This window comes from Aplidium turbinatum, chromosome 4 (genome assembly GCF_918807975.1).
Source record: "Aplidium turbinatum chromosome 4, kaAplTurb1.1, whole genome shotgun sequence".
NCBI classification, from domain to species: domain Eukaryota; kingdom Metazoa; phylum Chordata; class Ascidiacea; order Aplousobranchia; family Polyclinidae; genus Aplidium; species Aplidium turbinatum.
This window is the reverse complement of record NC_137475.1, coordinates 24,570,621-24,598,393: the sequence shown is the minus strand read 5'-3', so window position 1 is coordinate 24,598,393 and position 27,773 is coordinate 24,570,621. Positions and strand designations below refer to the sequence as shown.

At 38.1% G+C, this 27,773-nt stretch overlaps 1 protein-coding gene across 1 annotated transcript in view; it reads left to right on the top strand.

Annotated features, from left to right (window-relative positions):
• Window positions 1-3,085: 3,085 nt before the first annotated feature.
• LOC145768569 (WD40 repeat-containing protein SMU1-like) overlaps window positions 3,086-27,773 on the top strand; it is a 46,399-nt gene continuing 21,711 nt past the window's right edge. Inside the window, exons 1-5 of the mRNA XM_082580095.1 lie at window positions 3,086-5,624; window positions 5,784-5,873; window positions 13,223-13,495; window positions 13,709-13,953; window positions 20,049-20,217. Coding sequence (XP_082436221.1) covers window positions 5,532-5,624; window positions 5,784-5,873; window positions 13,223-13,495; window positions 13,709-13,953; window positions 20,049-20,217 — 870 coding nt within the window. The 5' untranslated portion in view covers window positions 3,086-5,531. The remainder of the gene's footprint in view (window positions 5,625-5,783; window positions 5,874-13,222; window positions 13,496-13,708; window positions 13,954-20,048; window positions 20,218-27,773) is intronic.

Genomic DNA, 27,773 nt, shown 5'->3' with positions numbered 1-27,773 from the left:
GCTCGAAAATATATTATCGCAACAATTGTTCGTGCTATGCAATGACGATTTGTATCGCTAGTTCCTGTGTTATTTCTTGGCGGACAAATATGACCGATCTAGATGGTACTTCCCGCGGACATCACATGCTGTGACGGCGGACATTTGAATTTCGAGGCCTGAGCCTACATTATAAAGCTTGGCGATATACAATGGCAGATAGACGCAAACAAACATCAGCATTTTGAGTGTAAGCAATCGGTCGGCTAGACAGTTTGCCCCCCCGGCAATTTTCAAAACCCGGCGCCTATGCAGAAAAATATATATATCATATTGTTTTTTTAATGCGCGTGTTCATCATTTGTTTGTTGTTAGTCCAGGTTTACGTCGGTGAAAGCTTTATCAATAAATTATTCAAGTTTCCGAACATGACTTGAGTTCACTTTTAGTTATAATTACACTAAACAATAAACATCAGTAAAAAATATACGGTAGCCTATATTCAAGCGGGTGGTAGGCTTGAGTGAAGAGTAACTTAGTTTTCTGCCAAAACCTCGACTAGGTTTTGCCAAAGCTAAGCTGATACAATCTGCAGACTTTACTAAGAGTAGCACCTAAATGATTGAGCGCCACAGTGCTCTGCACCTAAATATCCAGACGCCACAGTGTGCGCGCCTATTTGACCGGCGCCTAACTGTCTGCGCCTAAAAGACGTGGACCCCAATAGAGGGATGGATATACTTATACCTAATAATGTGACCACAATATCATATATTAAAAAAGGCTTGTTTGAACACTTTGATCAGACATAAAATCGCAACCTAATGGTGAATATTTCAAACAACTGTATCGTGAAAACCGTTTAACCAATTTCAAAAACTTTTTTGTTGTTCATTAGTTTTCATACTGATTAACATATAAAAAGATAATAAATATTGGAGAACCCTGTGTTTTCACTCTTAAAATTATAATGAAATGACCCAGTTTGGAGAATGCCTTTCTAAAATTTTACAGCGGCATCTGTTTATTTAAAAAAATTAGCTTAATCAAGTAAAGTGTCAGCGAAAAAGTCTCAACTAAAGTCTCACCGAGAAAAAACAGTTCTCAAACGGTAACAATAGAGGTTAGTCAAATAAACTCTCAACCAAAAAAATTGGTCAAACAGTAAGTACAGTGTCAGCAATAAAGTCTCAACTATAGTTTCAGCAAGAAAAAACTAAACACTTATGAAATCTTAAATGGTCTTCGAAACTATCGTGCTGGTAGGCCATGTTTGGCCGGCTACCACAAGCCAATATTTGTACATCCCGTTGATATTCAAAATGTTTTTCTCTTCAATTGCATTCACAATATTTTTTCACCAACAAGGCAAAATATGAGCGTTGCTGTCGACCTATAAAAACTCAAGAACTACCTCTAGTCTACATCTACATGGAAAGCAGTGCATTTAAATATAACTACAATTTTGTTTCAGATCCTTGTTTGCGTTGTTCTTTGAGTGAATGCAAAAACACAATATCAATTAACAGATTTTTATAAACAAACTTGTTTTAATGGATTTTTTGTTTTGGCTGTCGGTGTCGGGTGCGAGAACTTGGTGGCCGGGAAGCAGCTCTGGTAGGCAATGCTTGGGTTTTGGAAAAATAAACTGGCTTAAAGGCCTTCTAGAGTGGCCTGTTTACTGTTTAGCCCTACATCGAATTCGATTCGATACATTTTGCCGTAGGAAATGAGCAAACACAAAATAAAGTCAATGCTTTGTTTGCGACAACAGGTTATTATGGGTCTGCTACTATTCGGCTAGTCCGATTCGGCTAGTCCAATTCGGCTAGTCCGATTCAGCTAGTTCCCTATTCGGCTACAGTCTTTTTCTGCTATGATAAAGTAACATCAACTGAGAGTCTAACGAAGAAAGTTACCAAAGGAATTCCAGGCTGGTTTTTTTTTTCGGTCATTTATTGGTCATTGACCGATTTTTTAGCAAAATGTTCGAAAAAAATATAGTCAATTTGGTCAAAATGTCGGAAAAAATATATAGTCAATTAACTATATATGACCAAAAATGACTAAAAATGACCGAAATAAATAAAAAATGACCGAATTTTTTCAAGTAATTTTGGACAAATGACCGAAAAGTCTCAGCGAAAAAAAAACCCAGATTCCAGGTCGTGTAACACCGAAACCCAGGTTTATTCTAAACTGCCACTTAGGTTTTAACTTCATCTTTATGTCAAACGCTATTTGGCAACTATCTTTTTTCGTTGACACGTTTTCGCTGAGACTTTTATCTCATTAACCTCTATTGTTAATCATGAAAAATGTTGTTTTGATGTAAAACACTTATTTCGAACAAACCCAGACAACAAAATTCGTCATTTTTACATTTATTCAACGTCTGCAGAGTGCAGACGTTGCACAATACGTAAGATTTTGCACAGACGTCAGACGTTGCACAGACGTCTGCAGACGTTGAATCAATGTAAAAATGACGCATTTTGCCGTCTGGAAAGGCACTCAAAGGTAAACACTGGATAAAATGCAAGAATGCAAAAGAAACGATAATGTGGAATAAAATACAAAATTCTCTAAATAAACAGAAGAATCGGACATACATCTCTCTGTTATCATTTTTAATGTAAAAATTCCTTTTGTGGTCACTAGGGATGTTTCCGGTGTCATAAATATGATTTAAGATCTCAGTGGTTAGGTCTAAACCCCACTCATCTAAAGCTTCGATAATTTCAACTATAAAAGAAACGATATTGTGGAATAAAATACAAAATTCTCTAAATAAACAGAAGGTGTCGTTGGATTAAGAATTTTGTAATAGTTGAGGATTCTAATATATTCTAAGTTTGCATGCAGACGATGACGTAGGATACATGTCGATTTTATGTGAGCAAACATTTCAATTTAATAGTTCAAACATTTTGTGCTAAATTTCATTTCAATTTATTTTTCTTTGTCGGAAGGCAAAAGAAACGATATTGTGGAATAAAATACAATTCAAAACTGTAGCCGAATAGGGAACTAGCCGAATCGGACTGTAGCCGAATAGGGAACTAGCCAAATCGGACTAGCTGAAACGGGCCATTCCGGGTTATTATAGTCTGTCTTTCAATTTAAACATACGGTACTTTTTTGCAGTTGTTAACTGTATAATGTATATATTTATTTTTCTTTGTCGGAATGCAGAAGAAGCAATATTGTGGAAATAAAATACAGTGACATAACCATTGAAAGGATAAGGTAGCAAAGCCGTAATGGTTTAACACATGCATGCAAAGATCCACGGTCAAAATATCAGTAGCAAATCTGGCAATTGCTTCCTTAAAATAAGTAAGCTAGTGGCTGGTGGACACCTTTACAGAATCAAAAAGTAAATGTGTACATACTACCTACTCTTTGCATATGAAGCAAAAATTTGTTTTGATGTTCAATCCACTCAATCCATTGAGCTACTTGGCCTAATACTCACAGCCTACTTGTTGCAGTCACTCTTGCCAGCTATGCTAATAACAAAAATGCAACAACTTGAAAGCTACCTTATATAGTTTAAGCTTCCAAAAACAATAATACTAATTTTGATTAAGCATAGCACTGGCTGCGTATTAGTATTGAATTATTTACTTGGGCACCAGAATTACTTGGAAATGATTGTTAGTTTGTCTTGTAAAATTTTTCTTGTTGACCAGTGTTATAGGTAAGTTAATTGCCTAATCTATTGCATGGGTATGGAAAGGTAAACACAAAAACCGCCTACCTAAGTAATCCCTACAAATTCTCCTAATTGGTTTTCTGTGAAAAACGCTGTCTCCGAAATTGGATTTTTTCGAATCGGCTTCTCCGCATTGGATTTGCCGAAACGGGTCATGCCGGGCTTAAACATGTTGCTTGTATTGCCGAGTACCAAGAACTTTATTCTGATATCATACTTAAAAGGTCATTGATAAAGAGCATGTAACTTTACCTTGGAAAGACGCTTAATGTCATGCATGAGTGTGGACGTGAAGTTTGGCTTTCTTATTGCTTTGTTCATTTAAACCAGTAGTTCCCAACCAGGATGTCGTTTACAATACTTGGGGTGCCGCAAGCTATTTCTCATATTCAGTGTTATCTGTCGTCAAATGGTCAGCTGGGATCATTGTTACTTACAATATTTTCATGTGCGATTGTTTTGTCACATCATAGTGCTTTTCAACCTATTGAGCCTCGAAACACTTTATGCATTGAATTTGAAAAAAATTTGCAGAACTCCAAATGAATTGTTATAATGATGCAATGAACAACACAGCCACAATTTTTTCACATGTTCTCAGTATGATATCTGAGCCTGTTTCGATGAGCACAAAGTTATTATTCGGTCAGGAATTGCAGAAAGACACACACAAAACTTTTGTGATTTTGGTTTTCGATTTGGATTTTTACCTAATACATTTAATTGCAGAACACCCGATGATTTTTCACAGATCACTAATGTTCCCCAGAACACCGGTTGAAAATCACTAATTTAAGGGCACTTCTTTTTTGTCACAATATATGAAATTTCCTGGTTATAAATTTTGAATGTGGCATTCTTCTGTTCTGGCTTTGTGATGTCAATGTCTGTACAAGTTGTGCTGATTGTCATCGAGTGTATTTCAGTACATAGGTGAATGTTGTGCATGGAAAGGATTTTACCCATTTGCCTGCTGTGGGAAGAGGGTATATCAAGTTTCACGCTGACTTCAAAATAAATAAACTTTACTTTGTTTTTGTCAAAATGCATTCGATCTCCAAGTAAAATTGAACTTTTACTATTATTATAGTAGCGCATGTTGATTTCTAAAGGTGTTATTATTAATTGTATTTTCCAAGGGCACACACAACATTCACAACAAGTAAACTTGCCTACTTTTCGCCATGCTGCATCAAAGCTGGTAGTCAAGCAGAGAAGCTTTGAGTACCATTTTTGAAAGTTTTGATTTAAACTTTGTTTCAACAACTTACTGCATACAAAGCGTAAGATCATTGGTCTGCTATAGGGTACCACAAAATATTTTTGTCTTCTATAAGGTGCTGTAAGAGTAAAAAGGTCTAGAACCACTGATTTAGACCAATCTTTAGCTGCCAATTATAAGATCTGGATGGTAAGAAAAGTAACATATTTTAAAACTGCAATCATGTTTATGTGAAGTTTTGATGAAACGTTGCTTTCTTCAGACATTATTCATCAATACTGTACTTTGACATAAAATTTATGTTGTTATACGAATGAGAAGTGGTGTTCAGGTTCATAATAGGAAGCCATGTTGTGCGTATTAAAATAGCCCAAAAGTAGTTTTATTTTGAATGCAATGCTTTTGTCTTCCCCATGGAGGTCAAAGTCCAAATTTGAATGTACGATTGTACGTGTGACAGATGTTCAATGTATCTTAATAATTGCTGTGTTCAATGCACAGTTGCACACATTACATCACACTGTATGCTTTTAAGTCAAATTTCTAGGTCTTTTAAAACTTTTGCAGTATCAATTTGCCACTGTATTATACTTAGAGTGTAACTGACACATAATGACTCTTGAAATTGAATCTGCTGATGTCATACGGTTGATTGAGCAGTACTTGAAAGAGAACAACCTGCACAGGACGCTAGCCACTATGCAGGTGTAGTATGACCTTTCTTCTACCCATTTTTAATGTTTTTTGATGAAGTGTTTGCTTGCTACAATGGGATACTTTATGCATGACAAATCATAAGAAATTGAACTATTTTATGAATGTTCGTTGTTTATTTGTTTAATGTTTGAATGACTATTCTTTTAGGAAGAATCTACAATTTCATTGAACACAGTGGACAGTGTGGATGGTTTCATATCGGATATAAACAATGGGCATTGGGATACTGTGTTGCAGGTGACAGTTCTTACAATGCTAATATTGTAATTATCTTTATTGACCGAAAGCTCATTTTTCTTGTTTCAAATAGACTGCACTTTGCTGAGACCTTCTCAGTGTTGCTTTGTTAGTAATGGGTATTACACATAAGGGCAATTCCAAATGTGACTAACGGGACATTTTGACTGCTTTTGGATGTAATTAAGAAATATGAGATGATGTAAAAACATGAAACCTATGAGATTAGTTATCAGTGACTTGGACCTAAACTTTGCACTATTTGAGAAAGTCATGAACTTTTTACTTTTTTCAAAAATCTAAAAATTTGCTGTGAGTAACGGGACAAGGGACAAATCTTAAAAATTGGTGCTGTGAATGCAAATTCAAAAGTCTGCTCATTGTCTTGACAGCATGAATTCTATTGAAATGCCAGTATTGCGTAGTGTAAATATCAAGGAAATGTCAGCATGGTTTAGTTTGGAAATATCTTAAAGTGTATGTTAGTAGTTACATCATAAATGAAGTGTGTCATTGTGACTAACGGGACATAGCCTTTGTGACTAACGGGACATCCATGTTATTTTCATTATTTTTTTGTTGTTTTCTTGTATTAATCAGTGGACTGAGTAACAATTTTGTAAAACTAAAAGGAGTCTTGCACCCCAGGTGAATCACAGAAACATTTCAATGGGTGCCAGTACTTTGAGGCACCACTGCTAAGCTACTTCAATGAAATAATGTACAATATAAATGATTTCTCTTTTTTTCTCTTAAATACTTTTTCCCCATTAATTGCAACATTGCAGTCTTTCACTTCTGGTGATTGTCTTGAGATGTCATCACGCTGATAGAAATTACTTATATTCATTTTGTCTATTTCTGTTAGTTTTCTCTTCTTTGGGTTGGTTATTTTGACTGCAAAGGTTTTTTGGTCACTTCTTCCCAGGCAAGTTTTCAAACAACTGCACGCCTTTTGCTTGGGCTATATGGTAGATTTCTTTTCGCACGTGTTACAGCTTTACCGTAGCTTGATCTGCTCTTGAAAGCAGAGTCTGAGGGAGACACTGTAACAGTTTGGGAGGAAGAAGGAGCAGCTGAGTCAGAAATCTTCTTCTGTGCTTCTCGGTATAGCGATTTTCTATGTCGCTCATACATTCTTTTTGCTTCAACAACCTTATTTTTTTCAATGCTTGACATTTTTTGTATAACTTCATGTTGTTTTGCCCTAAACTCTTTCGTGTTTTCTTTCTGTTGCTTCAAGTAATTTTCATAGGTTCCCTTTTCTTTCATTTTTTGAATCTGTTTCCTTTTTCTTTCAGCAGCAGATTTGGCCATCTTTATTACTGCTCCTGTCTCTTCCATGTTTTTAGATGCCTCTGAAGCTTTTGATAAAATTAATCATCACACTTTGTTTAAAAAAATGATTGAAAGAAGAGTGCCTATGCAATTTGTCCGTTTGTTACTGTATTGGTACAGTCATCAAACTATGCATGTAAAATGGGGTGGCCACCTCTCTCAGTCTTTTCATGTTTCAAATGGGGTGAGGCAGGGTGCGGTTTTGAGTCCATACCTCTTTGCCCTTTATGTTGATGATCTATCCAAAAAGCTTAACATGTCTAAAGTAGGTTGCTATGTAGGGAATGCATTGGTAAATCACATTATGTTTGCTGATGACATTTGCTGCTTTTGTCCCAGCCTTGTTGGTTTACGTAAATTGATTGAAATCTGCCAAGACTTTGCTCAGCCACATGACATTACATTTAAGTTAACTGTAGAAAATCCTTTGTGGTGTTATTTAAGCCCAAACATTTCGATCTGTCTGCTTCCCCAAAGATTATTGTTGACCAAGAACCGATCGAGTTTGTTGAAAATATTAAGTATTTAGGTTTGTATATCACGTCCTCATTATCAGATGACAAGGACATACTGCGACAAGTTAAATCTTTTTATTGTACTGTAAACAAATTAAAAAATAAATATAGCAAATGTTCACGAAGAGTAAATGTGTTGTTTCGCTCTTACTGTACATCTTTTTATGCTTGTCAACTTTGGCACAATTATCGCTGTTCTACGATCAATCGGATTAGAATTGCCTATAATGACTCATTTTGTATTCTACACAATATGCCTCGCTTTACTAGTGCACGTGAATGTCAAGTTAATGCAAATGTTATAACTTTTGATGCTCTATTGCGGAAAACAGTTTATGCCTTTGTGCAACGTTGTTACAAATCTCTCAATTCTCTTATCATAGCATTAATGTCCTCAGACGCTTTCTATAAAACGACATTTTTTAAGCACTACAATGATTTGTTGCACATGTCATCTAACTGACTCCTTACGTCTTGTCTTTTTTGTGTTTTGGTTTTAATATGGACAACCTTGTCTGATACAAATAAAAAATAATCACAAATTATTTATCATTAACAACAGATCAGGCTTTTTGAATAGTTTTTAGTGTCACTGAAAAGACAATATCTAAAAAACAATTTTTCACCACAACATACCAAACTTGTAGTTTATTGATAATAATCATACAAAAGATTGTTGTGGTTGTCTACTTTCAAGCTCTACCAGTGCATGATTAATTATCTAGCACACTCCCCAAGCCCTTAAAAGGTGTATTGTTGGTAGTATCTATTTAAAATGCTACCCACAATGCCTCTCTTTATGAGCATGTGGTAGACTTGAGGAAGCATTAGAGGATGAAATAGTGTGTCTGTTTGCCACTTGGACAGCCAGAGCAATTATAATTCAATATGTATATACATTATACAAGTAATTTAGTATTAACTGTATAAACAAGCTATGTATACATTCGTTTTTGTTTTGTTAAAGGACTAGCATGAACCATAACTTGCATTTCATATTACATATCTTCCTTAAATCAAAAAAAGAATTGGTAGTACCAATTACCAATTTGCTACCGGTACCATTGGACCAGCACCCGCTAAATTCCATATACAGTAGGTAAGAGCCCTATGCTTCATAACCATACAAAAAATGAGATAAAACATCAACATTGTCATGAAATAAAAGTGTCTTTCAACATCATATAAATATATACCCAAATTGTATTAAAATAGATACTTTCTTATTGCATAAGATTTTGTGACTAACCGGACAGCGTGATTAACGGGACAAAACGTTTTTTACTAAAATATAGATAGACAGTTAATTTTTTTTAAATTGTGAAAGATGTCTGTACAGTACTGTTGGAGTCTTTAATTAACCTGGAGTATGGCATTTGAGGGATTAGACAATTTGGTAAGAAAAAATGTTTTGTGAAAATATGTGACTAACGGGACATTGTCCTCCGGTCTGCTTTAAATTGTCAAAAGCAAACCATAAAACTATTTTTACGTGACTTCACATAATGTTAATCTTTAGAAGAACAGTAATTTTGTTCAGAAAACTAATCAGATCACCAATATATGTTGTTCTATGCCAATTGGGGGTTACTTGAAAATTTACTTATAATATAAACTTTTTTTGTTTCTTCAAGGTACCTCAGTAGATGCACCAAAAACACATATTTCCCAAGGTTAATACTTGTAAAAACTTTTTTTTATGAAAGTTCAAGGTGTCCACTACAAGTTAAAACCTTTCAGTGTTCTATTTTTTTATTTTTATTTTTTTACCACTGGAGTACATTTAACGTGGAATTGCCCATAACACTATATTTCCATGAGGTATAATTATGTTGAGTTTTTTTACTTGATAAACCTGTATATAATTTCGTTTTACTGTAGGTCAAGCTTTTTAATTAAATTTAAATTTTACCTTAAATTTGCATGGTGAATGGATTACAAATTGGTTTAAATTAATTTTATGCATCTTCAAATTTTGAACTAGTTTTAAACAGATAAACTATGGCCATTGGCCAATCTCTACTTTTATCATGATCTAAACTTGGTTTTGTCCCCACTGGTGGAGGTAGTCGATTGATTCTCATAATGGCCCGTTTCGGATAATGCGATTTGTAAAGGCCAATTTGAAAAAAATGCCAATTCGGGATAGCCTTTTTTGGAGAAAACCGATTTGCTTATTTCGTAAATCCAGCGACGGCTTCTGTTTATTTAGAGAATTTTTAGGGTTCATTCGGGTAGATGGTTTTTGTGTTTACCTTCCCATATTACCCATGGAAACGAGAAAGTTATTGTTTCGGTGAGGTAAATGTAAATCAGCTGATATCTTACTGTATATAGGCTAGAGCAATATCTAGCAACTTTAGTTGAGATGTTTTCGTTAAGACTTCATTTAATTACCGTAACCATTGTTGTTAATTACGAAACAACGTTTGACAACTGCTTTATATTTGTTGCTGAGACTTTATTTGATTACTACAGTATATTATAAGCTAATTCTTTTTAATAAACATAATCATGCCGCTCTGAGATTTTAGATCTCCGAAAAAAGCTTCTCTAAAAAGGCCGTCTTCGAATTAGGATTTCTCCTAATCATATTCTCCGAATAGTAGCAGACCGATAGTTTCTTAGCCCTTTCAGTGCCATGCTTTTTTTGATGAAATTTTTAGAATTTAGCTTGAGCAAAGGCTTTGATTTTGAACTGCTGTATTTTGAGAACCATAACTGCTAGAAAAACAATCAAAACATGAAAGTTGTTGCATTTTCAACAGTCTTTTACAGTATGTTTACAAATTTTGTGTATTTTCTTTTTAAAATGCCTTAAATTACTAAAATTTCTGACAAACTACAAAAATTCTGCGTTTTTTTGACTTTTTTACGCTTCCGTTTAGATATCGGAAAAATTTTTTCAAACTGCGATAAACTTCACCGGTAGATGTCAGGCAAGTACTACACTTGTCGCACAAAGGTTGTCACGGAGATATTGACGCATTTTGCGAAGAAAGAACTGGATATACCTCACTTTACACAAAAAATGACAGTTTTTTGTAAATAATTGATAGTTGCACAAAAAATTTAAATACAAACCTAGTAATTTCTTTCAACTTTTAGACAATACAAGTCTTCCTCTTTCTAAAACAGTCAGACTCATGCAGTTTGGCAAACAAAGAGACCAGATTTATCTATTTTTCAAATGACCAGTGCGGTCCAGGGGTGACCGCGTGTATACGCGCGGTCAGCACTGGTAGTGTTTAACAGTGATTGACTGATTGTCTTCACTCATATTCTGCATCGCATCTTCTCCCTTCAGTTTGACTTAAACTCATTCTGTACATGTTGTTTCCATGTTTTTTTTAATGTCCCTGTTTCCTCTTCCCATTCACCTTTAATGTCAATTGCCTTTCGAAGAAACCTTGCTTTCTCACTTTCTCAAACATGCCTAGATACCATCTTACTCCATTTGCCCTTGCAAGTTTCACTGTTTGTCTATAGTTTCCCTCATCTCTAGCATATCCACTATCCAGTTATCCACCAGTTTTTTTCAGTCTTTTTCTGCCTCGTTTTTACCCCACATATCAGAATCCTTTTCCCTCAGGCAAATGCTTTGGGAAAAGAAAAAAGTAAATGGACTACTCGGAATGGCCCGTTTCGGCTAATCCGATTCGGCTAGTCCAATTCGGCTAGTTCGATTCGACCAGTTCCCTATTCGGCTACAGTCTGATTCGGCTAGTCTGATTCGGCCAGTCCGATTCGGCCAGTCCGATTCGGCTAGTTCTCTATTCGGCTACAGTTTTGAATGGTGTATTATGTATTTTATTTTATATTTATTGTATTTTATTCCACAATATCGTTTCTTTTGCATTCCAACAAAGAAAAATAAATTGAAATGAAATTTATATAGCGCAAAATATTTGAACTATTAAATTGAAATGTTTGCTCACATAAAATCGACATGTATCCTACGTCACTGTCTGTATGCAAACCAAAACTAAAATCGGAAATTTCAACAGCACAGTTTGAATTTTTACATTATGTCCGATTCTTCTGTTTATAGAGAATTTTGTATTTTATTCCACAATATCGTTTCTTTTGCCTGCTTGCATTTTATCCAGTGTTTTGTTTACCTTTGAGTGCCTTCCCAGACGGCAAAATCCGCCATTTTGTTGTCTGGGTTCGTTTGAAGTTTACAAGTGTTTTACATCAAAACAACATTGAGCATTCTGTTGCTACGGTTTTCTTTGGTAAAGTTATGAATATGGAAAGTACCATATCACTAGGGATGTTTCCGGTGTCATAAATATGATTTAACATCTCAGTGGTTAGGTCTACACCCCACTCATCTAAAGCTTCGATAATTTCACCTATAAAAGAAACGATATTGTGGAATAAAATACATAATACAATTCAAAACTGTAGCCGAATAGGGAACTAGCCGAATCAGACTGGCCGAAGCGGACTAGCCAAATTGGACTGTAGCCGAATAGGGAACTAGCCGAATAGGGAACTAGCCGAATCGGACTAGCCGAATTGGACTAGCCGAATAGTAGCAGACCCATCTAGAGTTGGCTGGACAACATGTGCAATGGTGAAGTGGGGTTGCAGAATTGTCAGTAACCCTTCTCTTGCTAATATGGCGTCAATGAAAAATTGTTATTAGAAGAGCTACATCAATAATAACAACTTGATACTGCACCCACTCTGCAAGCTAACTCCATTCCCACCTTCGCTTCACCATGCATGTATGCCGAAGACTTCAATTCTCACAGCACAACCTGAGGCTACCGCTACTCAAACGCAGATGGCATAGCGCTTCTGCGTTTGAGTGGCGGTAGCCTCAGGTTGTGCTGTATTCTGGAAAAGCGGACCTGTCACATGCCACTGTTTGACACTTCTTGCTTGACACCTGACATCTTCTTGCCACTGTTTGACACTGTCCTTGACACCATCATGAGAATAATGATTAGTTTCCTACTTCCAACTTCCATTGACTTTCTGCCACTACTATCAGGCATTGCCCCAGCTAGACTCTGTACGAAAAATCACGTACAATCATACATAGGCTGATTTTACCTTGTAGTTCATATTCCGAAGAGCCTATCATGGAAATCGTAGACAGAAGAGGATTACCTTCTTTGTGCACTGTTGCCAAGTCGTATATTTATCGGGGTTACCATCCGATAGAATCAGTTTCGTCGTTAATTGTCTGTCAAAGTCTTTAAAATACTTACGAATGTAGTACGTAGTTAATTTTGAATTGATGGGATGTGATTTGTCGCTATCTGAAATATGTTCAAATTTGGATTTATCATTGACTATAGAATCCAATTGTAAAATTTTAAAACGACGACACTGTACAAATGTGCTACCTGTATTACACACTAGACCTCCACTATTTTGTTGGCAGGTAATGTAGCCTGGTTGAAAATCACGTTCTTCTGTCTGTTTATAAATTGACTGTAACGTTTTTTTTTGCAATGTTTTTCATTTGATTATTTGCAGGCCATCCAGTCTCTGAAACTTCCTGACAAGACTCTTGTTGATCTATATGAGCAAATCGTTCTGGAACTAATTGAATTGAGAGAGTTGGGAGCAGCACGGTCATTGCTACGTCAGACGGATCCAATGACAGCGCTGAAGCATGCCCAGGCGGACCGGTACGTCCATCTGGAGAATCTGCTAGCCCGATCTTACTTTGATCCTCGAGAAGCTTACCCCGATGGATCCACGAAGGAAAAAAGGAGAGCCCACATTGCACATGCACTGGCAAAAGAAGTGAGGAAAAAATGCTCTATTTATTAAATAAACCATGCTATTATATAGTTTTAACCCAATTTTTCGCATGGTACAATGTTGCATAATTTTGTTTGCAAGTTAAACAGTCGGTTATCTGTTTCAGCTTTGTGCATCAAAGAAGTGTATCGTACGGTACCATGATGTTGCTTCCAGCATACTGTGAACTAACGAAGCATCAAATTTCCTCTCCAGGTCAGTGTAGTTCCACCATCCCGTTTGATGGCACTGTTGGGACAAGCACTGAAGTGGCAGCAACATCAAGGCCTTCTCCCCCCTGGTACAACAATTGATCTGTTCAAAGGGAAAGCAGCCACAGTGAGGGGAGAAGAAGAGGAAACATTTCCAACACAAATCAGCAAAACCATCAAGCTGGGACAGAAGTCCCATGTCGAATGTGCAAGGTTTTCTCCCGATGGGCAGTACCTAGTCACAGGGAGGTTTGTATTGCACCATGTATACGGGACTGATAAGCTTGTATTTCAAATCTTATACAAAATTGATTCGCTTTGTAGCAGTGATGAACAAAACAGTTTAGTTTTCGAAACGCCTGCCAATGCAAGTGTAGCATCTTTTGGGGAAATTTGAGCTCACAGTTCCAGCCATATATACATTAATTATATTATCCCAGTTGATACCATTTTAGTATTCCATAATCATCATCTTGCATAGTTTCGCCTTTTTGAATTTTTAAGTTTGTCAGCTCACATGGAAGGTCTTTTCAAAAATATTAGTTGGCATGTATCTACTTATTAATGTACCTAACGTAAGGTACAAACTAAAAAATCACGTGTATTACAATCTTCTCCAGGTAAGGATGAATAACAAGTATGTCAAACAGCTACAGCAGTGGCTCTCAAACATTTTTTGTGCGACCGCTTCAGAAGAATGTCCTTATTCTTGCCACGCACCTATCACAGTTATTGACAGAGATGTACAAGTACATTGACGGAGCTATGTTACAAACTATATGTGGTCTCGTAGGACCTAATATCATAGAAAAATAAAACAAAGTAATTTTAGTGGGTTTAACATTATGTATTACATACACAAATATAACATAATTAAAAATAAACTCTAACGTTTTCGACACGTGCGTGTGTCCTCATCAGGAATTACATATCTGCAATCTACATAAAAAGAAAATTGTAAGGTAAATTTGATTTTGCACTATAACTGCAACTGTATACTAACGACATTCCAGACCCAAAAGCACAAACTGAAGAAGTGATACAGGAATGATTACGAGTAAATTATATAATACGGTGGGAAACAGATTACATGAGGTAGAAACTACAGGCATTTGACAAACAATTAGAACACACACAAAAGGAACAATGAGCCACAGGCGAATAACTGCCGGTTGAGAGACGGATTATTACGTTTGATGCTTAGGCTTCCATGATCTTAGTTTGAAATTCAGATCTGCCTCGAGAGATGATTTTAAATTGGTTGATTGAGACATTGTCAGTGCACGTTTCACAAGAGGCGATGTGCTCTTTAATTGCAATTAAAGAGCACTTTTTTTCTCTTGTCTTCAATGGTACTACAGTATATAACTTAACCTATTTTACTTTAATGTTATTTGCTCTGAGGATGCATATTTTCATGGTGCGCAATACCTCAGGGAAGCAACTAAACAACTTGTATGTCTCTGTTTTACTGCAGCTAGAAAAGATAATAAATCTGATGAACATCCAAGCTTTTCAATGTTCAGTTGAAATCAAACTCGTACATTCCAGTGAAGACTGTTAGAAACCGCATGGAAGCTATCGCGGCTGCTATTTATGTTGAAAGAATGTTAACTTACACATGGATAGTGATAACAGAAACAAGAATTTTATAGAAACGGCGCTAATGCTGACATAATATGGTCTGCGTATTTGTAACCCAGCATCGCCAAGCTGAGTTCGGTCCATGCTTGAATGTTGTCATGCCATTGTTTTAGTGATCTGCCTCGTTTTCTCTTTCCATTGACTGTACCTTACATGCACATTTTGCTGACTCCGTATTTTGATCTTACAGCAGCTACGATGCAAAACAGGATAGCGGACATCTCCTTGTTTTGCTATATATTTACATAATAATTGTGGATGCCTGGGCATGACGTTAAAACTGCAACCGGTGGGAAAGGCTCCAGTGTGGGAACTCTGGAGTTATGGGGAATATGGAGTTACCCCTCAGTTTTCCATTACTCCCAGGTCTGCTTTGGCCCGTAGCAGTAGCACCTGTCAGGGCCCCAGCTATGGGTCAAATAACACCACACCGGCTTGTCACCTTATTCAAACCTGGATGTGTGGCAGACTGTGCGGAAGAAGCTCATCACTGGATATAGCTCAACGGGCAGGAAGGCACCATCCAGTATCACAGTTGCAGGACGTGCCCAAGAGCATGACGTGACACGTAGACGTTATGGTCATCCTGCTGCATCTCATGCTTCACCCAATCATCTTGACCATGTCTTGCCATTGGACCCTGAAACCTGAGACAAGAGAATGAGGTTGGAGTCCCGCGCAGCCCTCCCTCAAAACAAAATCACGCGCAAGTCATGATCCTGGATCAAGAAGCCCTGTGGCGATGGAGGAACGGCGAACCAGATGGTGCGGATACACCCAAGCTGTAGCCATGATCCCACACACAGGCGGCTCAGGCCATATGGTCGTTCTCCACTGAATCCAAGCAGCAGTGGAATCCGGCAGCCCCCTGAGCGACCGAGCAGCCCTATCTAGGAATGCTCTGCTCGCCTCCGTAGTCTGAGGACAGGGCTAGAAAAGGTGCCCTAAAAATAGCCTGCTCCATCGTACCCTGGCCAGCCTGCCGCAGCTGGTGGGGATCCCTTCACGCGGTCAAAAAAACAAAAGAAAATTCTATAGTCTCAAAATCGCTTCATGGAATGTCAGAACACTGCTCGATAACCCAAACTCCAACAGACCTGCTCGCAGAACTGCTCTCGTGGCCAGAGAACTAGCCCGCTACAACATCGACATTGCTGCCCTAAGTGAAACTCGCTTTGCTGATTCAGGACATCTGTCTGAAGTAGGAGGTGGCTACACCTTCTTTTGGAGTGGCCGCATCATAAACGAACGCCGAGAGTCTGGTGTTGGATTTGCCATCAAGTCTCTACATGTGAAGAAACTAACTAAGATACCCAATGGGGTAAACGACCGTCTAATGTCAATGCAGCTTCCTCTGGGCAAAAACAATGCCACTTTGATTAGTGCTTATGCCCCCACCATGACCAACAATACCGATGCAAAGGAAAAATTCTATGAAGAACTAGACTCTCTTATTGCTTCCATCCCCAAATCGGAGAAGTTATTCATTCTTGGCGATTTCAATGCCCGTGTTGGTTGTGAACACCAGGTCTGGAATGGCATTATTGGAAAACATGGTATAGGAAAGTGCAATAGCAATGGTCTTCTTCTGCTAAAAACCTGTGCCACCAATGGCCTAGCTATCACAAACACTATGTTCCGTCTTCCTACCCGCAACATAACATCATGGATGCACCCCCGCTCTAAACACTGGCATCTCATTGATTATGTCATAACCAGAGCCAAAGACAAACATGACGTACGTGTGACCAAAGCCATGTGTGGTGCTGACTGCTGGACTGATCACCGCTTAATAGTCTCCAACCTATCGCTTCACATCAAGCCCAAGAGAAGACCTCAAGGCCAAACAGTCACAAAACGGCTCAATGTCAACCGGCTGAAGTCCCCTGACACTGTGAAGGAGTTTCAATGTGCCCTGAAGAACAATCCCTCAACCACAACCAGTAGTGATAACAACATTGAAAGTCAATGGACCGCTCTGCGAGACACAGTACACTCCACCGCATCTGAGGTACTAGGCCCCGCAGTCAGAAACCATCAAGACTGGTTTGATGAAAACGATGCAGAGATCATGGAAATGCTGGAAACCAAGCGACTTCTACTTAGAGATCACCAGCGCAACCCCCTAGATGTTTCCAAGAAAACTGCCTTTACCAATATACGCAGCAAGATTCAAGCCAAGTTACGAAACATGCAAGACTCTTGGCTTATTGCTAAAGTTGATGAGATCCAAAGCTATGCAGATAAGCATGACACTAAGCGTTTTTACACCGCCTTAAAAACTGTGTATGGTCCGTCCACCTCTAAACCACGCCCTCTCTTTAACATCGATGGATCAACTCTGCTCACTACCAAGAGCCAAATCTTACAAAGGTGGGCCGAACACTTCCATGACGTTCTCAACCGGCCTTCAGAGATAAACGACGAAGTCATTGATCGCCTCCCTCAGGTAACCACCAATCGTGAACTCGACGCCCTCCCAACAGTTGATGAAGTTCAGAAAGCCATCGACCTTTTACCCTTGGGAAAAGCCCCCGGACCTGACTCTATACCAGCAGAGATCTACAAATCAGGCGGCAAGGACCTTGTTGACAGTCTTACTGAACTATTTCAATTAATGTGGGTTACAGGTGTACTTCCCCAGGATTTCAAAGATGCATCCATAGTGCACATTTACAAACGCAAGGGAAATCCCCAACTGTGCGACAACCATCGAGGAATCTCCCTCCTGTCAATTGCTGGAAAAACTCTGGCTCGTGTCTTACTGAACCGCCTCTTGAACCATCTCGAGCAAGGCCTCCTCCCTGAAAGCCAGTGTGGATTTCGCCAGGGCCGAGGAACTGTAGATATGATCTTTGCGGCCAGACAGCTTCAAGAAAAATGCATGGAGCAACACCAAGACCTCTACACTGTCTTTGTCGATTTGACAAAAGCTTTTGATACAGTGAGCAGGGAAGGATTGTGGAAGATCATGTACAAATACGGATGCCCAAACACATACATCTCCATTGTAAGACAATTTCATGATGGAATGATGGCCTACGTTGTTGATGACAATGTTTTCTCTGAAGCCTTCCCAGTTACAAACGGCGTTAAACAGGGCTGTGTCCTGGCACCTACCTTATTTAGCATGATGTTTTCAGCAATGCTAACAGATGCTTTCAGAGATGAAGACTGCAATGGTATTCCAATTCGCTATCGTTGTGACGGAAAACTTTTTAACCTGAGACGCTTCAAAGCAATCACCAAAGTGACCGAAACTGTCATTAAGGAACTTCTGTACGTGGATGACTGTGCCCTGAACGCCTGTTCCAAAAGCGAAATCCAACAACAAATGAATAAGTTCTCCTCTGCTTGCGATAATTTTGGACTAACAATCAGCACTAAAAAAACAGAGGCAATGTATCAACCAGCCCCTGGAAAATCCTATAGCAAACCACTCATCACTGTAAACGACCAGAAACTACATGCATGTCAAAGTTTCAAGTATCTCGGTAGTACTATTTCTAACACAGCCACCATTGACCTGGAAATCAACAACAGAATTGCCAAAGCATCTATCGCCTTCGGTAGATTGAGGTCTAACGTATGGGAGAGGCGGGGAATCAAGCTGCCCACAAAGCTAAAAGTTTACAAAACAATTATTCTGACGACCCTTCTGTATGCACGTGAGGCCTCGACTCTTTATAGGAGACACGAAAGGCAGGTGAACCACTTCCACCTCTCCTGCCTCCGAAAGCTCCTCAAGATTCGATGGCAGGACAAAGTCCCAGACACCGAAGTTCTCAGTAAAGCAAACATGCCCAGCACTCTTACCCTCGTAAAAAAAAGCACAAATAAGATGGGCTGGCCACGTCCACCGGATGCCGAACCATCGCATTCCTAAACAACTGCTCTACGGAGAACTGACTAACGGCAAACGTCATGTAGGTGGTCAAAGAAAACGCTTTAAGGACACTTTAAAAGCTTCCATGAAAGAATTCGCCATCGACGTAGATTCGTGGGAAGACTTAGCCGCAGAACGACCAACATGGCGCAGTCTTATTTATAAAGGCGCAGAATCAGCTGAGAAACACCGTGAGCTATCTGCTGTCAAAAAACGAGAACATCGCAAGGCCCGATCCTCAAACAACCCTGGCCCTAGCCAACCATCCTTCCAATGTCCATCCTGCAGCAGAAGTTTCACCGCACAGATAGGCCTCATCAGCCATCTCCGCACTCATGCAGCGTACACTGACCAAAGCCAACACTAAAAAAAAATTAAAATAAGCTTGATCTCAGTCTCATTGGCCATCTTCGGAAACGAAGGGCGAACATCATCATCATCAATTGTGGATGCCACTATACAGTATCTGTATTGAATCGATATCTGCTAAATTATGATGAAGATGTTATGTAATTTTTTTAGTAATCAAGTGTCTAACACACATATTAAAACACCTTACACCACTCACATCACACAAAAATGTTTCAAATTTGACTCCACAAATCTGATGAGTGTAATCGTTTTGTAAGTCTGTCAAATAATTGAATTCTTGTTACTGTTAGGCAGACAAATCCAAAGCGAACATTGTCTTGCACCCTTTAATATGAAGTCCCTGCGTGTTTGCAAATGCAGAGCGCGTAATTATACGCATTTAGTTATAAGCCATCACCAATCGACCACTCCCTATTCTTGTCTCTAAAACCAGTTATTTCAGTGTCGATGGCTTTATTGAAGTTTGGAACTTTGCAACGGGCAAAATCCGCAAAGACTTGCAGTTTCAAGCTCAGGATAAATTCATGATGATGGACAATGCCGTCCTGTGTATCGTGTTCAGCCGAGACAGTGAAATGCTCGCCAGTGGAGATCAAGAAGGGAAAATTAAGGTAGCCATATTTTAAGAATTCAAAGCAATTTGTCGATTTTAGTTTAGCATATACCGGTACTACTACTATATTCATCCTAATTGCCGGTTCATATTTTACATTTTTTGACAAGAGAATATTTTTATTATTTGAATTCTAACAAAGTAATTTTTACATTGTATGCAGTAAAGGTTATTGGTTTTACAAGTTGTTTTCAAGTGCGGTTTCTTACTGTTGTTATTGTGTACTAGAAATATTACAGCTATTCAATAGTCCACCTGAAGGAGAAAAAATCAATCACCTTGCTGTTCTTGTGCAGTCTGATCTCTAGATAATTGTTCAGCAAAAACACTGAATACTGCAAAGTTTGGGTATTCATCAGGACAACTATCGTTTCTAGCACTAGTTGCAACGTTCATCTGGTGAAAGTAGAAGTATCAACAAACAGGTTGATTTAATGCCTCACTGACGTTTCGTGCACCATGACAATGCGCATCCTCAAAGCAAATGACATACACAATAAAATTTACAAAGTTATGTAATGCAAGGCGGTTGAAGGCAAGAAAAAATGAAACACACATTATTTTAAAGGTTGGCCAAAGATGTGTGAGCAGTTACTTTCCACGTTAAATTACATAAAAACTTCCCACATTAAATATAAATTCAAAGTAGTGGAGACCAACAGAAACTCGAGACGAAATTAAATTACAATAACGTTTCCAACTGTGTTCATAATATAGGCATGAATATTAAATTTATTCTTTTGTTCATACTCGTTAGGGTGGAGTGAAAAAAATTTTTTTTTTCAAATCAAAAAATCAGATTAACCAAAATTGGCGTATGGACCTAAAACCAACTTCTGAGAAGGTTTTGGGTTTGTGCCACCTACACCGAGGTGGCCCATAATTTTTAAAGGTCATCCGAGGGCCAAATTTCATGAAAATCCCATAACTTGGAAACCGGTTAAGCTAGAATGTTGGTTTTTGGCTTAAAAGTTCCAGAAGGTCCATGTTTATATATGCTCTAATGCAACTTTTGTCTCTATTTTAACTATATAAGCTGATAATAATAAAAAATGACGTTTTAGTTTGAAAGCTATGCAACAAAGAAGTGAAAATGCTATATTTGAACTATTTGCACCCATAGTTGTGTGTTAAGGCATAATAGGTACAAACTGACTAAGTACTGCTTAAAATACTTTCTAAGTAGTTGGTACAAAGGATATGCAAGCAGCAATCATGGATATGTGACAAACAAACTCAATGACAAAAATGATGTAGCAAAGACTCATATGCAATAATGTTGCAATGCTATTTGACATCAAGTTTCAAAATTTACATCTTTGGTTCCATGAAATTTATAAGAAACTACTTACAATCAGGGTCGCATTATAAAAATTATCATGTGGTGAAAAAATATTGAAAACCTTCAACCTGAAAGCATCAGCACTATCAAAGTCAGAAAAAATATATTTCGACTCTAATCCATTGCAAATTTGGGCAAGGCTGACTCTGCTTTGGTAAAGACCCTTGGTAAAGACCAACCTTAATCCACCACTGTTTGCAATGAGTGTTACAGAAACTATGACATCAACTGATTTATAATTACACATATCCAATAACGATACACAGCCAGGGGCTCCGAGAAGGGGGGGAAGTCGGGCAACTTTCCCCCCTAGCATAATATTGTAAAGGAAAAACAAATGCAGAGAAGGATGGATTTGAAACTGCTCAAGTAGGCTTCTTGAATGAGGCAGTTTTATTTTGAATTTCCTATCTGGCCTGGTTACACTTGAAAATGACACAAGCTACAGTTGATCACTTACTCCAAAAATGATATGACCACGAGAGTCAAACCAGCGCTGCATGATCTCGAGCCGGGCGCATAACCACTGAGCTAACACCGGTGGACTTACGCCTGGCCAATGCAGTTTTTGAAGTCAAGGTTCCGTTGGTCAAGCAAAAATAGTAGGCTACACGCTTAGCCAATCGCAGCAGTACCAGTTTTTAAGTTAAAACAATAGAAAATTGATGATGCAGAAATCAGTAGGCTTAACAGGCATCAAATTTTACGTCTTGAAACAGTTTAACAATGCTTACCTTAATACAAGAATGATTCGTTCGTGATGAGATACATTTGAAGTTGCATATGCTATGATCGAAAAATACTTGGAACTGCCTATTTTATTCAAAAATTTGTTTTTTTTTAAGTTGTTACACTATCATTTTAGTGGCAAAAATGGGCCCCCCTCAAACGTGCACAAACGAAAAACTACTCGTTTTTCCTTCACAATATTATGCTAGGGGGGAAAGTTGCCCGACTTTCCCCCTCTCGGAGCCCCTGGCTGTGTATTGCCATTGGATATGTGTAATTATAAATGAGTTGATGTCATGGTTTCTGTAACACTCATTGCAAACAGTGGTGGATTAAGGTTGGCAAGGGTCTTTACCAAAGCAGAGTCAGCCTTGCCCAAATTTGCAATGGATTAGAGTAGAAATATATTTTTTCTGACTTTGATAGTCCTAATGTTTTCAGGTTGAAGGTTTTCAATATTTTTTCACCACATGATATTTTTTATAATGTGACCCTGATTGTAAGTAGTTTCTTATAAATTTCATGGAAACCAAAGATGTAAATTTTGAAACTTGATGTCAAATAGCATTGCAACATTATTGCATATGAGTCTTTGCTACATCATTTTTGTCATTGAGTTTGTTTGTCACATATCCATGATTGCTGCTTGCATAACCTTTGTACCAACTACTTATAAAGTATTTTAAGCAGTACTTAGTCAGTTTGTACCTATTATGCTTTAACACATAACTATGGGTGCAAATAGTTCAAATATAGCATTTTCAATTCTCCACGTTACATATAGCTTTCAAACTAAAACGTCATTTTTTATTATTATCAGCTTATATAGTTAAAATAGAGACAAAAGTTGCATTAGAGCATATATAAACATGGACCTTCTGGAACTTTTAAGCCAAAAACCAACATTCTAGCTTAACCGGTTTCCAAGTTATGGGATTTTCATGAAATTTGACCCTCGGATGACCTTTAAAAATTATGGGCCACCTCGGTGTAGGTGGCACAAACCCAAAACCTTCTCAGAAGTTGGTTTTAGGTCCATACGCCAATTTTGGTTAATCTGATTTTTTGATTTGAAAAAAAAAATTTTTTTCACTCCACCCTAATACTCGTTATGTACTTTTGTAAAGAGGCATTTCAAAGAACCTTCATAGGTAGTCTTATCAAGCCTGGCCACAGCGTCAACCAAACGACAAGCGCCCTTAGAACGAATGCTACTTGTCGAATAGTATTTGTTGACAGGACTTGGCTTAAATTTTATATCTTATTCTCAATTATAATAGCCTATTTCGAAAGTTTACACAAACCCTTTATTAATTTTTCAGAAACTCCAATTATAATTTCTGTTTTTTTCCTTTGTATCGCAGTGCCCATTCCTGGTGGCCTTTTAGTAGTTACTAGACACTAGTCGCACCACTATTATGACACAACAATGCAGTTGAGATTTGATTGGTTGAAACATTAAGAAGGGATAATGAATCTACAGATAATTTATGCCAATTCAAAGATTTTTTAATAGTTTTACGCAAGGTCGTTCCGAGGATAATTTGGGCCAGAACCAATGACATCCTCGGACTCCAAATCAAGATTTCTCAAACTTTTTTTTAATAGCGTCCCCTTGGTCAACAAACAGAGTATCAAAAGCCCCCTTCAACAAAAAAATAAAACCAAAAATTAAAAAAAAACTATTATGACGTTACAAAGTTAGATGAATGAAATTCACATTTCTGAAACAGTAGGTAAACTCAAAACTTGATCAAAATATTCTCGGATTGTAAGATTGGATTTGCGTAATCGCAATGCTTCAAAATAAGTCATGCGTTACAACCTCAACAAATTTGTAAAGCACTGCAAAGCAACGTTGCCAAAATAATTACCACAATATCTGCCACAAAGCTTTTACAGTCACCGTCTTCTTTTGTATTTCTTTGAAGCGAAACATGACAAAAAATGCTTTGCAATCCTCTTCTTGTAACTGCCCCGATTTACTCTCAGCTCCCCCAATCGCCCACGGGCGCTGGTGCCCACTTTGGGAACCACTGCATCCAAAGTATACACTATGGTTTTTGTAATTTTTTGGTCTCCTTAGAAAGATTACTGGCCTCTTAGATCATCCCGGGTCCAAAAGTATTTTCTAGATTCCTTATCAATGCTACTGGTTTTATGCGAATAAGTTCAAACTTAGCATTCAATCTATTTCCTAGCCAATACCAAAATTATTTTTTTGCAACACTAAAGTATTGCCATTGGTATCACCGAAAATGTGGTATATTTTTATTATCAAGGATTTTTTTATGGATTCTACGCTATAAACTGTTTGTAGCGCCTGCGGCCCTTTTCGTGTTTGCCTTAGTATAATTGCCATTGTGAAAATTGTACTTGTTAGGAATTTGGAACGCTGGCTGAAGATTAGGGCGTTTCCTTTAGTTTTACGTTGTTGTAGCGTTGCGCATTTGACCATTTGACACATGCTTGAAGCAATAAGCCCCTTTAAAATCAATCGTTCAGCGTGAAACACAGTTCAGTGTGTGAGTTTTCAGTAATGTTTTTTGTCGGCCAGTTGTGTGGTGCCTTATTTTCTCGGTCAGTTTGCCACGGATTCCTTTCTTGGAAATCACGATATTAGTTTAATTATGGTTGTAGTGTAGTTTTTCTGCTCTGACTTAGTTTAGCTCGTTCTATTTGAATTCAAGGCATTATTTGGCTACAACGTTCCGACGTGGAAGTTCATTCCTTTCTTTGCAATAAACTCATACTCGCAAAAGGAGTAAGGTATTAATCTCAAGATCATCCCCGCTACACGCTGGTAACCGGGATGTTACTGTAGCAGCTACAGCTAGGTATGGGCAGATGTTCAGACCACTCACCGTCCGCTACACTGTTCATCTGAGGGTCCACGTCTTTTAGCTGCAGACAGTTAGGTGCCGGTCAAATAGACACGCAGTCGCACACACTGTGGCGTCAGGATATTTAGGTGCGGAGCACTGTGGCGTCCGGTCATTTAGGTGCTATTCCTAGTAAAGTCTGATTAGCAAAGTCGGCTCCAGTCAAACAATGTGGGAGTTTCTTTGATGGAGTAAGCCACAATTTCCACATGGGACCTTAACTTTTCAAATTACCTTTTGTATGTTCATTGTGTTTTATATGTAGGTAGGTTATTTTATTATTTGCAATGTTTCATTGAGCATTTTCCGTATTTATTATTTGTTTAATAAAAATCTTCATCATTACACCTTGTGTACCTTTTCAAACAAAAGAGTTTGCTAAACGGGCTCTTTGCTGTACTTGCATAATGCATAGTCAGGCACTGCACACCAAAAATTTTACTACCCGCTTGAATATAGGCTACGGCATGTTTTTTACTGATATTTCTGTTTTGTGTAGTTATTATTTTACATATATATACTAAAAGTGAACTCAGTCATGTTCGGAAACTTGAATAATTTACTGATAAAGCATGTAAACCTGCACTAACAACAAATAAATGCCGAACACGGGCATTAAAACAACAAATATTTTTCTGTTCAATGTAACATTTTGTGTGGAAAGCATTGCCGGTTTAAGTAGCTTCACTCACGGAAGCCATGACATATATTTTTCTGTTCAATATAACATTTTGTGTGAAAATTATTGCCGGATAAACCAGCTCACTTACTTCTTCTTCGTCGTATGAGCTTTCTTCTGGACTATATGTTTGGGCATGAAGTCATCAGCCACTCGACAGTCTCATCATCCAGGGTCTTCAGTCCAAGCGTTCCATGTGGTGGTTGATGGATTGGGCAGTCATGGACGACATGGTCTACTGTCTAGCTCACTTACTGAAGCCATGACTAACAATAAATAATTAAATGCACGCGCGTTGTATTAACAAAATAATATATTTTTCTGTTCAGTATAACATTTTGTGTGAAAAGCATTGCTCTACCTGCCAAGGTGATATAATCTGCAGACTTTACTAGGAATAGCACCTAAATGACCGGGCGCCACAGTGCTCCGCACCTAAATATTCTGACGCCACAGTGTGCATGCCTATTTGTAGGGATGGGCAAAATAGAATAATTAGCTATTCTAGAATATTCTAGAATACTGAAACCGAATATAGAATACAGATATCTATTCTAGAATAATTGACAGTTTTTGCCATGACACATTTTAATGATTTTTATGACTTTACAAAAACAATAAACATCACAAAAAATGCTTATCGCAGTGTAACAAATTTAGGCTTTCTAAATTTTCACCAGTCAAACGAGATCTCAACTTAGTGGCAGTTAAACCTGCACTTGAAAAACATCTCTGAAGAAGCAGATGTAGCAGGTACCGTAGGCCTACACAAAAATATTTTGAAACTAACTGACATAAACAAGAAAATTGGTTTTTGTTTGCTTTCCACCAAACAAGGGCATTTTGAAGAGATATAGTCGATGCTTTCAACAACGTGAGATAGGTATCTATTTCTAAAGGTGGTGAAACCAAATTTGCTGATTCATATTCACTACTGCACGTAGCATCTTCAATCCCACAGCTCAACAAGTCGTCCATGTCACTGTACTGACATACCAGTAGTAAAAGCTAAGACAAAGCCAGCTACCCGTACGTACTTCTGCGGGGAGGGTTGCTAATCCTCACACCCTGTGGTCGACGTTGCCCTACATACGAGAGTGGGAGCTTCCGATGTTGGGTTGCTCAGCGAAGGCAAGTCGACCCTTGTGTTCTATGACAAACAACTTATGTTTGTGGTGCCGAAACAGAGCAAAATCCCCAAAGCGGATTAAGCTGTTTCGTGCCACATAACAACCCACCACCACCAGTGTCTCAGGGCTGGGTTTTCCCGAGACACGCCAAGGTAGAGTGCCCTGCATTGTTCTGAGCGTTAGGCAGGGTTACCAGATGTAAATTTGGCAAGAAGCCAACTGCACGTTTAAAAAGGGCCAAAAAGAGCCAACTTCTAAAACAAGGTGCCAAAAATAGGGCCAGCTCAATTTTCAAGTACTAAGAAGCAATTTCACTGAATTAACAACACATTCTTAGCAATACAGACATTTCAGCACTGAAACATAACATATACAGACCATACAGCATGTTAGATCATGCTTCTGGAGAGACACAACAATAACAAATAAACAATTTACAAAAAGTCATGCAGAAAATGTGACCCCAATAAATTCCACCAAGTTATCCAACAGTCAAATAAACATTTCCACATTCAATTCACTATCATCCTCCCATTCGAAGTTTTCCCCAATTACCACAGGCCTACTATTGTATTTCCTACCGGTACAGCTCTCATATCCTGCTTTCTACTTCTTTGGCATCCTAGTCTTCCTGGATCAAGTCCAAAAACACAATTGAAATAAAATAGTATACCTGTACCAGTATTACACTGCCACAGTATCCTTACTAGTGTTCTGTTACCACCTTCTCCAGAGGACAAGGCAAAAAGAATCACTTGCAAAAAAACATTCTACAATCCCTCACATTTTGAA